Source organism: Mchenga conophoros, linkage group LG1 (assembly GCF_057382185.1).
Source record: "Mchenga conophoros isolate Kocher_MC1m ecotype Shallow Benthic linkage group LG1, M_conophoros_male_GT1.1, whole genome shotgun sequence".
Classification (NCBI taxonomy): domain Eukaryota; kingdom Metazoa; phylum Chordata; class Actinopteri; order Cichliformes; family Cichlidae; genus Mchenga; species Mchenga conophoros.
Genome location: NC_140526.1, coordinates 18,081,854 through 18,095,912, shown reverse-complemented (window position 1 = coordinate 18,095,912; position 14,059 = coordinate 18,081,854). Strand labels below are relative to the sequence as shown.

General features: G+C 37.1%; 1 protein-coding gene across 1 annotated transcript in view; it reads right to left on the bottom strand.

Moving 5' to 3' along the window:
• Positions 1 to 14,059, bottom strand: part of LOC146583197 (chromodomain Y-like protein 2) — a 50,089-nt gene that overhangs the window by 11,414 nt on the left and 24,616 nt on the right. Inside the window, exon 2 of the mRNA XM_085268360.1 lies at positions 5,363 to 5,969. Coding sequence (XP_085124486.1) covers positions 5,363 to 5,969 — 607 coding nt within the window. The remainder of the gene's footprint in view (positions 1 to 5,362; positions 5,970 to 14,059) is intronic.

The following is a 14,059-nucleotide window of genomic DNA, read 5'->3' as shown; positions in this document are numbered from 1 at the left end:
TCATCTAAGGGTATTCTCTCTGCACAATATCACAACTCTCTTGGTGTGATTCAGTGAATTTCAACTTGATTGCATTAACATTTCAACCTTGGAAATTGCCCACAGTTATATTTACATGCAATCTCATGTTCACATTTTAAAAGCAATCAGTGTAATTTTCAGGTCTTGTCACACAAAGGAGCATTAACGTACAGGAGCAGTGTAATATCTAATGCACAGAAATCACTGATTCATCTGCACTGAGAAAGAAAAAGAAATGTCCAAGAGGGTCGAGTACCACATTCTCAGCTGTAGACTTTTACAAGATAAATGATTAAAGGCAGAAAGAAAAATGAGTCAGACAAAGCACATGTTCCTCATCTAAGAACATCTAGTGATGCTGTGGTAAAAAATAACCAGAATAAATCAGAAATTACTCAGGCACACAAGAGTCTTTTTACTAGAGCAAATGGTGTGATGCTTTTCCAGCCAAATTTATGACTGATGAAAATATGGAGACAAAACTCTGGTCCTTAAACAATAAAGTTCATGTTGACTGAAGATAAAAGTAAAGTATTTCTTGCCTGAAAATATAAGAATGCACTTTTAAATAATCATCATACATTGGGAATTTGTTTTCTTTAATTAACACAATCTGAAACTTGACTAATAGTGACTTCATTTAAAAAGCTAATTTGATTTATTTTTTACAGCAAGCTTGAAAACAAAACTAATTTGTAGGTACTGTGGGGGTTTTTTGGGTGCCAATTCTGAAATTGTGTCACCACCTTAATTGGGTCCATTAATGTTTGGACAATGACTTTTTTTTTGTGATTTTGACTTTGTGCACCACCACAGCAGAACTTAAATGAACAAAAAAGCTGTGATTGAAGCGCAGGCTTTCATCTATTATTCAAAACTAAATTATTACATACATTGTTAAGTGCTTACAACCATTTTGATACTTATGTCTTCATTTTCAGAGACTTGGAAGTAATTCAACAAGCTAACATCATTTTAAATATTATGACTTTTTAAAATATTTTACTTATATTTTTACTTGTATGTAAAATCTTGCAGTTAATGACTGCCATAAGGCTAGAACTCCTGTAGTTCATGAAATGCTGTGTTTCCTCTCTTGAGATGCTCTTCCAGGCTACTGCAGCTGTCTTCAGTTTCTGCTTGTTTATTTGTATTTCTGTATTCAATTTTGCCTTCAGTAACAGAAAGGCTGCTCTACTACACTGAGATCAGGTGACTAACTTGGCCACTGAAGACTATCCATTTTCTTTACCTTGAGAAACTCCTGGGTTGCTTTGGTAGTATGCTTCATTATCCATTTGCACTGTGAAGGGCCAAAGAGTTTTGCAGCATATGGCTGAATTCAAGCAGAGTACAGCCCCATGCATTATGTGACTACTTCCATCAGAGGTAATATTATCAATAAACACTAGTGGCCTGAGGGGTTTACTGCACACTTACACAGCCAGGCTTTCTTTGCATTAGCTGGCCTGACTTAAAACCCCAGTTAGAAATAACAGATATTACATTGGTGGTTGTCAGCTTTCTCCACTAAGGCCAGCTTCCTGCCTTATGCTTTATGCATGTTCACTTCAAAGCTAAAAAAAAAAAAAGGGCATTTCACAGGTCATATGACTTCTTTCCCACAAAAGTGATCCCTATGAGTGCCACCTACTCCAGTCACAGACAGATGATAAGGATGGTGATAAAATGGTAATTAAAACTCTATAAAGAACAGTGGCAGGCTCAGCTGCAAGGGAGGGGTGGAGCAGTGGGTTCAGAGGACAGTGCTAGGGGAGGCTGGATATCAGCTCATTAATTCCATCATGTCTCCCCTATTTTATTTTTACAGCACTCTTCACCAAGTGGCACGGTGTGACTCAGGTCATATCTTCACAAGAACATAAAAAAACAAACAAACCCCAAAACAGAACAGTGAAATGCAACACTTACACAAATAAAGAGGTTAACACTACATTTTCGTTCAAGTTAATTATTTTTATTGCAGAGTGCCGCTGTTCTAAGGTGACAGCTGCACATTAGAGCTCCGAAACTTTAAACTGAAACATTTAAACATTCACATCTCCTGTCTAATATCTAATAAAGGAAAATGGGAATCACTTTAATTTGTTGGCAGATAAAAAAGTGAAATTAATTTTACTGCTTGAATAGGTACTCTTCATGAGAGTTCTGTGTTCTAATCGCTGCAATTCCAGCAGTGCAAGCGATACTTTAATCTACTGGTAACATTTATACATTTTATGCATCAGCAAATCAATACACAGGTATTCCTGTAACAATATGATGGACAGTTTGCGCTTTATTCAGTGGTTTTAGTAAAGTACAGCATTACCACTTGCAAAAATTATATTTCTCTGGCAGAGAATCTGTAAGTTATTACAGTGATCTAGGCAGGTAAAAAGGCAGGTAAAAAGACACTTCAGAACACTGACTTTAACCTGAGCTCTAACCTATTAATCTTGCATTATAGTACATTCCTCTGGTTCCAATTCCTCTGGTTCTCGAGCAGGTCTATGTACCTGGTCTTGACTTGGCTAGATACTGAAAAAGTTTTCTCCTAACCAATTCTGCAATCATCCACTAGTGTTGAGCACTTGAAAAGAAGGTAACCGGATTTCTTTCGGTAAAAAGAGGTCCAACACTCAAAGACAAGGTCTCAAGACTACCATGACGTGGATGGCTGAGAACCTAAACAGATATCATAAGATGTGAACAATGGATATAAAATAATACAGCTTGAGTGAAGCAACTGGAGGGACACTTGACTGTGATTAGTTGTTTGGATAGTTTGGATCCCACATAAGAACTGATCCAGTCTAGAACTAACAATTTCAGAAATGATCTGCAAAATAGTGACATCTTTACAGGGACCCGTTTGACTTCAACGGGTTAATGGGTGGAGCACAGGATTTTGGATGAGGTGAGCAGGGCAGTCTTTTGAGGCTTATGAGATTAGTAACTATAATAGCTCCCAGAGTGATGGCCATTAGGATGGGTTAGTGCTGCAGCCCTACCATCCTCATAAATAAACAACAGACTTTTATAAAGTATCACAATCACTTGTTAAATTAGGATGCTTTGAAATTAATGAACAACTGAGAAATTGAATTGATATGTTGTGGATCATACCATGACAGTGATGTCATCATATCCAAAAGCAATAGAAATTCAGTTTGCAACTGGAAATTTAGGCTTATCAGAAAAATTGTATCCACAAAAAGCAAGAAGAGGGCTTAGTTTGACTTAAGCTGATTAAAAAGAAAAGTGAAAATTGTTTACATTTGACCTCAGAATTGTGTAATTGTCTTTATTTATGAAGTAATTTAAACAAAATCAAACCAGATGATCAGTTCTATATGGGGTAAATATGGTTTACATGTTTTTGGCATATTTATTTACAGTCATCTTGTTCATGTTGCTATAGTGCCACTGAATGAAAAGACAATATAAAGCCTTACATAGCATGTTTCATGACTGTAAAGCCAGTAGATACTCACAGTTAAACAAGCAAATGACGCAAGTGGCCATAAAGCTAGTATCTTTATATCAGAAAATTTAAAACATCCTCTGAACTAAAGGCAAAATGGAAACACTCAACCTACAACTATGTACTAGTATGCTTAGTTATTCAGCTTTTTTCTCTCATTTTCTGCTAAAACAGATCAAGATGACTTTTTAAAAACATAATTAATGATTAACTATAGTGGTTGAGGCACTGGACTGTGACCCAGGAGTGAAATTCAAAGGTGTTATCAGCACGAAAGAACCACAGTAGGTATGTGAGGCCATTTGTATGATACAAGAGCGACTGAGGTACTGTGGTAACATTAAAATATATAAATAAATAGCTTCTACTACTGCCACTATTACTTCTACTACAGGTTACTGGTTATTGTCATGGTGTAGTAAGTGTTATGGGTGAGGTGGAAAAATATAATAAATCATCCTTATCTATATACAAGCCACTACAGGACATGGTGTTGGGATAATACAAAAAAGCTATGGTCAAATCTGGATTCATTTTACATTTACAGTCGTTGTCAGAAATTTATGTACACTTATCATGGGTGTGATTATCCTGGTAATTCTGGGCTTTTAATTATTTATTTGAACTTTATTTACTTTTGGTGGAATTATTGTACGCCACACTTCCTTAAAGAGGTAGTAAGTAAAATCTCACCACCAGATGTCAGCAGATTTGAGACTACAGTCAACTGAATTCTGTTTTCTTACCACTTCCAATTCAAGTGCATAAATCCAGGTACAGTGGACACTGTAGGACAAATAACTCCACGTTTATTTACTCTGGAGAAGGTTTTAAAACTTTGTGAACTGAGTCAACGAGTCAGTGACTCTCACTTCTATCCAATGACAGTGATACTGAGGTGAGGTGTTGAGGATCTCTTGAACTCCTCTGTTGGTGAGGGCTGCTGTTTTTGCCAGGGAAACTAACTGAATTAATTGTGATATGATGCGAGAATGTAATCAAACTGTTTATCAGGGAGAAAGTGTGATTTTTAGGACACTCAAGCCTCATAGTATCTAGCATAAGGTTAACAAGCTGTTGTTGCTGTTTGGTTGGCTTGTTGTCAGCTGTGCACAGGACAGTAGCAAGTCTAATCTGCTGACAAAAACTAATGGCGACAATTTGGGGAATAAATAAAAAAAAATGTTTATGCACATTTTTTGTGTGTTACAACCCTGACTTCAGTTCAGGAGATGAGAGTTGATGTAAAGAGGAATAGGATGGGGTGGAAATGAGAGAAGTGGTGGAGGATACAGATGAAGAGGAGGAGGAAAATTACAGACTGAGAAAGATGCAAAAATGTTAAATACTCATAAATTGTTTTAAAGAGTAAAATATGATCTTTACATTAAATGTAACGTAGAGGCATGCAGCCAGTCTTTAGACACATGAATAAAACGTGATTAGGCAGAACAGCAGTGTTCATCTTGGCCACTGTATTCCAGATGGCAGGGCAATATGGTGGCTTACAGGAACCAGCACCCACTCCTACGCATCTTTAATAGATTAATTCGAAGTTCATGAGAATGCATTAAGTTGTTGAAAGATGTAATCACACAGCAATAAATCTATATTTATGAGCAAAACCTTTTTTCTATAATATATATATATATATATATATATATATATATATATATATATATATGAAATACTTACTGTACCAATATTAAGTTTTAAAAACAAGATTTAGGAGCACGGGTTTGAGCGGGCATGCATAAGAACAACAATCATATTTCTATAACAATATGTGCCTCAAAAATCCAGCATCACCTCATCTCAGTTTACCATACTATCTGCTTTTTCTTAACAACTTACCTAGTTCAGTAGTAAACTGCTGTCCGCTGGCTTCCATATGTCCTAGTTCTCCATCCACCCTGTCTGAGGGCAATCGCTGTGACCTTGCTGCAGTCCTGTACATGAGAGAGTCCATCTCTCCGTTCTGTAGTCCATTATGAGGAACCCTCAATGACGGGACAAACGGAGGTCCGCCTGGTGGAGGAGCTTTAAATGTCATCGCTTTGCTCATTCTGTCCCCTAAAGCATGTTTTCCAGGTCCTACACCCACTTTTTTCTGCTTTTGAGTGGTTCCTGATCCTCCACTTCCAATCCCTAGAACAGTCCCTACTCTCACCCCCACAGTTGAGCCACTAGTCCTTTTCTTTTTTCGAGCTTCAGATCTAGCTCTTGAGTCATCTGTTGCAGAAAGGTGGCTAGGAATGAAGGGCTCTCCACGGTTTTTGGAAACTTTGGGCCGTTTGTGTGAGTGCAGTCTTGAGCTATTGAACTGATCAATAAATTCTTCACAGTGTAGTAGATGGTGTTCTGGCTCCCAGGTGTCCTCTTTACTTCCATAGCCTTTCCACCTAATTAGATACTCCCACTTACCCTTCTTATTCCGCCTCTTATCCACGATCTGCTCCACCTTTAAAAAAACAAAAACAAACAGTACAACATAGAAGAACAGATTATTAGACAATATTCTAATGACAAAAATTATCACAAAACACTTAATGCATTTGTGTTTGAGTCTCTAACCCTGTTTTTATTTCCAATATTTAGTCACAATGGCATAGGGGTGTTAAAGATTCTCCGAGTTCACAGTTCAGATAATACCACAGCACCACCTCCCAGCTTCTTCTGGGAACCCATTTGAGTTATGCAGCAGCCCAACTTAAAAGCAACACAGCTAAAGCTAGAAGACGGATGATAGACAGTACATAAAAAAACGAAAAAAAAATAAAAATGGTTGTTGGCACCATGGTGTCACACATTCTGTCCTGAAGCCTGAACATGAGTATTTTAGCCATCATCACTTCATAGTCTTGAAACTGGATGTGACAAGTGGAGACTTGATCTGACTGAAGGAATGAAGGTTACTGCATGCTCACATGGTAGCAACTTGTCACTCTGGACTATCTTCTTCACAGACTTAGTATAGCAGCTTCTTTTTTGGCACCTAAATGAATATCCTTCTGTGGGACCACAACTTAAATGAATAACAAAGAGCATGCAGTGTCTGTGTCTTAGTAGATTCGACCGTAGTTATCATATTGAAAACTTTAGGTGACTCCTTTTTCAATTTATTATGATCACAACATTTTCAGAAAACCTGGCCTTTGACCTTGAGGTAACTGGGATTCAAACTTTTAAGACACATTTACACATATGATATCGATTTGAAAATCTGAAGTGACTTCTTAATTTATTGCATTCACAAGATTTTCATAAAACTTGACCTCTAATCTTTAACCTTTGGTTTGAGATCACTGAGATTCAATTTTATCTGAGATTTTTCGCAATTGTGCCTATGGTTTCATTTTCAAAAATCCTAAATTGCCTCATTCTTGCATTCACAAACGTAGGTGTCCACACTGCCTGAACACCCACCCACCGGTTGTGGTTACGACAACACCTAATCAGCTTTAAAGTTAAGTAAAAATTAAAAATTAAATATTGCTTTCAGCCAAAACTAAAAATAGCAGGAATAAAATTGATTCCAAAACCATCTTTTTTTCTTACTGATATTCATGAAGGAAACACAAAGGATTCAGAAGGGATCTTCTAGCAATGTTGTGTTATTTTCAGATAACTAATTATTCAGCAGACTGATTTCATACCTGTTGATCACTTTAACATAACCTGCTCCATATATTAAGGTTTGGTCCTCAGCATAATTTACCATGTACCCAAGCAAAAACCACCTATGTAGCACTGAAAACTTCGTGTTAACTCTGAAGTTACCTGCTAACCAATAAATCAGCGCTCTTAAGAGGGTTCAAACCCATCTAAGACTAAAGTTAAGAGTTGACTTCCTGGTTAAATAAGGGTTAAATAAATTCCTGTTTCACAGTACAGGCCTCTGGTAATGCTTGATTATTGGGCTAAAACCTGGTTTATCATGAAAATAACAAAAAGCAGAACTGTTTTATTTAAATTAAAAATGCATATATATATTTATTGTCTACATTCAGATAGCAATCTGTACCCAGTAAATTTGATTTATCTTGAAAAAGATGAAAAAGAAGGATTTGTGAAAGTGTGTGCCGCACCTTTGGATAAACTTGATGATGATGCACCTTCAGAGGTCTGATTCTGTGTCATTTACCAGATTTGCACATAACTAAAATCAAAAGCTAAATGGGTACACTGAATTGCCTGACCATATTTAGTATGTTTTCCAGAAGATGATTCCTTATATTCTGAAACATTGCCAAGGAGTGCCAGATCGTTAAAAAAAGAAAAAAAAAAAAAGGAGAAACATTGTGTGACATGTGTCAAGTTCAAGATAAGAGCTAACTCCCTGTATAAGAAAGATAAGAACCAGGGTGAAGCCAAGATGAGCTGCAGGCTGTTTTCATGATGAAACCTTAAAAATGGGCTTTTTGGAGGCAAACACCAGACGAGCCAGTATTTTATAATTCTATAGAGAAGAGATGAGGACAGGTGGCACACAGGCAAAAGAAGAAACTTTTACATTTAATTGGAAATCAGTTATTTGAGAAAAATACCGAGGTGTGTATAATTGTTCTTGGCAGGGGTCTAAAATGGGAGTGCTTCTGAAGTCATTGTTGCAAACTGAATAAATTCAGAGTAACAAAATAGAAATTCAACTGGTACAAAGCAAACACACACATCACTTAATTTCTTTCTGACACTCATACAAGCAAATATCTCAGATTTAATTTAAAAAATGCCTATAGTCAATGGTTGTCATTCTTTTTTAATCAAAACCATGGATACAAGTAAGTTATTGTTGCATAAACAATATAAAGTCCATGGTGTTCTTAGTGTGGAATCATGATTGTGGTATACACAATGTGTGACTAATCACTTCAACAATGAAACGACTCATTAATTTGCACTTCAATTTGACTGCATTCAACTTGATTCGCAAAGGTGTTGATTAGACTGAAGGTGAAATTACAAGTCAAAAGAGGCTTTCACATGAAAGAAAAAATAGAACATTTATTTAATTTATGCAACATTATATTTATATAAATGTATGTAAATAAATGTTATGTTAAATTACATTTATGTATTTTGTTACATTTATGTAACTTCTACTGGGTTTCACTTTGAAAACACACAATATCTTTAAATAAAAGCTACTAAGTACAAAACATACAATAGCAGCAAAATGTCACCGCCAGACAAAAATAAGGGCATCACTCTCTGTCTGATCCCTCGGTCCATCGCAAACACCCACATGCACATTATCACATCACAGAGAATACAAAACACCCATAATATCCACATCACACCAAAAACAAGTCATACATACACGGCAAACTGAAATATCCCAGTAAAATCTGTCACCGATGGCATTTTTTAAAACATACAAATAAACAGAAGCTCCACTGTTGTTACACGGAAGGCTCAATTATGTGAAGCATCAAAAGGTTGATGAGATTTCATAATAATCACTGCCAGATGTGAGAGTATTTTTGAATCTACCTTTTATGTCTTTTACTGCAAATGACAAGAAAAAAAAACAATAAAACAAAAAGAATATATAAAATAAATATCCATGTGACTTCTTCTGAAGAAACAGGTTTTGAGTCATGAGACCCGTGTTAATCGGCTAGGAGGTTTTATCAGAGGCTTCAGTATAGCTGTGGTAATAACTGCTCATCATGTTCTCAGATGTGCCGTGCACAGAAGTAAACAGCCTTTGATGGGTGAGCTGCAGGGGTGGCAGCGAAACGAACAGATGATTAGGTTGCTTACAGTCTAAGATAATGTCAGAGTTAGCAACCAAGCAGAGAGATACATGCTGAGAGGAGAAAGAAGGATAAAACCTGAACATGGTGTGCACTTGCATACACAGAAAGGAGAGGTTTAAAAACTCTTGATGCTGAAGCATCTGCTGCAGAGAATGACTTCATGTGTGGCATGAATGTGCAATGTTGAAACAATGCTCTTGCTATAAAACTGCGTCTACATTAGGTTGTCTAATTTTTCTTGGAATGGCACCATTTTATTGATAAACTTGTGTCAACACTATAATTTCCTGGTCATTTTCAAAGAGACTTGTGCCCATAGTAAAAAAAATAAAAGTCTAAACAAACAGATGATGAATAAATCTCTACCTCATGCTATTTTTAATTGGAAAAAAATAACGAAATGTCACAATCTGGGAAGTGGGATAGACAAAAAAAGAAGAAGTCTAACAAGATAAAAACACAATTTCAGCTAAGCTGAACTAAGATTCAAGAGACAAGATTCATATGACAACAACATAAAATTAATTTGTGACTAGTGTATATTATGTTCAGCAATATCAGCATAAAAGGAATGATTGAGAAATTTAAGGTACTGCAACCACCATTGGAGAATTGGAAATCTTTAGTTTTTTTATTTAAAATGAAATAATTGAGAGCAGTCCAGTAAACACATTTAACAAATCACTACAAAAATGTTTCAGAGTTAATCTAGATAAAGATTTTATTTCCAAATTCAATGGTTTTACCAAACACTGAACTCAACCTGCTAAGACAGGAAGGCTGAGCACATCCAAACAAATCATCCCACTGAAATGGACATCTAAGCTACACCAACAACCTACAGTGTAAACAACATCCCCTGAAGGCATCATTTCCATAGCAACTTCAGTTGAAACATATGACACTGATCTCATTTAGGAAAAGCAGAAATTGGGGTTGCCTCGGAGCAAAGCTTCTTAGCGGACAAGTAGTCTAAGCAGGAGTTTAAACAGTTTTTAACTGCATTATGTGTAATTACATTTTAATTATAGGTTTGGGAGCTATCATAAAAATTATTGGAGTTCCATGGCTAAGTAGCAATGTTTACACTGTGCTATATTAAAGAGACGTATAAAAGCATAATAATAAAACTCAAAGGAGGTGCTCAATCCAATTCTTTTGGCTAGTGCGACTGATGTCTCGGATAAAAAAAAATGCTTAGTTCAGTTTGATTATTTATCAATTCAAGTAAATGACAAATATGCCCATGGACAGTGTGCCAACACTGTCCTAGAGAATGCCATAAAAAAGTCCTGCTTTTCCTCTACAGGAAGGCATGCATGTGTGTGAAAGAGAATGAGAAGAGCTGAGATGCTGAGACAAACTGATGCGTACTCAGGCTCAGATTGTTAAGGACAGTGTAAGCACGGCAGGCAGTGAGGAGGGACATTCATGCTCAAACTTCGAATGAGGCAACCGTGCCTAGTGTGAGCACGCCCTAACATATATTGCACAGGTGTACAGACGAAATAAGCTTGCTGCCAACCGCAAAGGCAAAACAGGTAAAGATCCTGAATGTTCTACAACAATCAGCAAGGAGGCTGGCAGTCCAACACAAGCGTTTGTGTCCAGAGGTGATGGTAACTGATGATTCATGGTATCATCTGATCAACATAGACATCAGTCAGTTTCCTGATAGCACTTAGGGCTGGGCGATATGGCCTAAAATTCATATCGCGATATAATTTGAAGCATGTGCGGTAACGATATATATTGCGATATATTCTTTTCTTCTGTATAACGTATTTTCCACACTATAAGGCACACTTAAAATCCTTTAATTTTCTCAAAAATCGAGAGTGTGCCTTATGTATGAATTCTGGTTGTGCTTACTGACCTCGAACCGATTTTGGCGTGCAGAAATCTGTTAAAAAATGTTTTAGTACAACTTTGGTAAGCCGCACTGCTTGCTGGATTGTAAGAGCATTACGGCTGCCGTAGTGAGGAGCTTCGCGGAGTAATCTGGGTCCAAAACTCCGTCCGCTTCAGGTCCCAAAGTCAAACGAACACAGAATTAAAAACAGTCTAAATTCTTTCATCTTTAATTAAATCATCAGCGTTGCTGCTTTATCGGGTGTAACAATTAAGTTGTACATCCATGCATCCATGAAAACAGAATTTATTAAATTTAACGGAGTTAGAAGTTAACAGGAAGTTAGCTCGCTAGTTTACACCTAAACATTTCATACCATGTTCTGACTGAGAGACTTTTGAAACTAATTAAAACGTACAGCTCTGCTACCAACATAAATGAAGACAGAAAACTAAACAGCAGTGGCGTTTGCAGGGTTACTGAAGTTGGACTACCTGGTATATAATGTTGTGCTACGTGAATGTGATTGCTAGCGACACAGCTAACTTTTTTTCCACTCAATAAAAGTTAACGTGAGGGATTCTGGTGGTCAGGGACAAATGCAATCACATAGCAGGATGCTATACATGGGCCAAACTTCAGTCAGGAGAACAACTGAGATTATTCATCCACAATACAAGGTTAGTTATTAATATACTGCAACAACATGGGAATAGAGCAGCTGCGAGAGAATTCAACATTAATGAATCAATGTTACGGAAGTGGAGGAACGGCAGTTTTTGGCTTTCCCCATATTTCAAAAGTGCTTCATCTCTTTGCTATGACTATCGCCCGCCATAATCTGCAGATGATAATGGTTGTAGCCGCTGCGATGCTTTCGACCAAAACAGGCGCAGCTTGATGACATCATCAACATGCACTATCGCGATAGAAATTTTGACTATATCGCTCTATCGTTAGCCAAATTTATATCGTTTCTATCATATATCGTTTATATCGCCCACCCCTAATAGCACTACATGGGTTTTTTTTCGCCATGAGCAAATGAATGTTTTCTTGCCTTGCCAGCATCCAGTTACCAAAGGATAATGGGGCTTTGTTCTAGTAGTTTATAGTTACAGATATCCACTCACCACGCAAACCACGGACTGGTTTTAAAAGAATGAAAAAACAAAACGAAAAACTAATTTGTCCTTCTATTTCACCATGATCATAACCGCTTTTCTTGCTGACGCTTACCGAGTTTGTTTACAGGTCATTGTTGAATTTCAAACCAACACTTGAGATAGTTTTCTGTTCTCTCTGTCCATCTCTCTCTCACTCTTGTACATAGACTCACTTCTGATTTTTGACCTGTGTTAGAGGAAAACTCAGACACTCAAGGAATTCAAACAACCTTTGTAGCTTTCAAAATCCGTTGTCTGCTATGTTTATAATGACCGCCCATCTCCAAAGGTCTGTGCACTACCGTTCTTCTCCCTTTTGTCTTGCATGCATAAACACACATCATGCACATGTGCAGTCTTTTAGTAAGTGGTGCTAAAAGTCCTACAAGGTCTTAACTTGACAAGGCCAAGGACTAGGAACGTCTTGTTAGTGATGAAGATTGATTAAACGATTGAACAGCTGAGATCCATGAGAGCCTCTGCTTAACCCGCCTTTGTTACATTAAGTCCTGGATGAGGATCAATTTCCAAAGTCTTAAGGAAAGTTAGACCCGCCCACCCAGCAGAGTGACAATACCTGATCAGCCTTTTATGGCCATGGGGTAAAAATGAAATAAGCTTGGAGCTAAAACAAAAAATAGCAGGAATAAAACTGATTCCAAAACTCAATTTTTCGTATTGATATTCATCACAGAAAGACAAAGGATTCAGAAGTAATATTCCAGGAATCGTGACGCTCCGGGGGTTTTAATAGATACCATAAGTGTATCATTTTCCTTGAGTTAGCATGTTCACAAAGTTGGGTGGTCCACACTCCTGTCCGCCTGCCCTGCAGGGTAACAACAGCACCCCATCAGCCTTTTACGGATGAGGGGTGAAAAGAATGAACATATTACCCAGTCCTTTCATGCTTCATTGCCTCCCTGTCTTTTTTAGAATTGAATTTAAGATTTTATTGCTCACTTTTAAAACTTTTAAATGGACTGGCCCCTTTGTATCTATCTGAGCTGCTTCACATTCATTCACCTTTAAGAGCTCTCTCAACTAACCAGTTGCTTTTACACAAGCTCTTAAAACTAGATTAAAAAAACAGAGATGACTGTGCTTTTGCAGCAGCAGCAGCAAACCTACAAATCTAACCTCTCATCAGCAGTGCTAGACGTTACAGGCAATTAAGCTTTATTAAAAAGCCAGTTATTCTCCTTGGCTGCAGTGTGACATAATTTTAGAAGATTGCATTGCATGTTCTGCTTTTATTTTATTTTAATTTTGTGGATTCTGCTCTGTTTTAATGGATACTTATATATTTTCAATGTAAAACAATTTAGTGAACTCTATAGTTTTAAGCCTGTTATATAAATAAATATTACCTTAACATTAACTGCAACTCCTAGTTTCTCTTTATCAGCACAAACATTATCTTATGTGTTGTTTGACAGCGTTCTCCAGACTGACAAATACTCTGATCAATTAGAAAGCGGATCAGTGATTCAAACAACTGAACTTAAGTAAAAGTTATTCGGATGTGTTACCACTTTGCCAAAGTCTGGAAAAAAAGCCCAAACTCTCACCCTCAGATAAGAGGAAATTGGTTATGATGCTCAAGAACAACCCAGGAACTACCAACTGTCAAGCCTGCCATAAACTGGAAACTGCAGGAACACCACCATCACTGTTCACAGTAAAGTGAGTTTGCCAACCAAGAAAGAATCACTGACTGCAATTTGCAGCTGCCCACATGAATATGACAAATGCCTTCTGGGTGAAAATT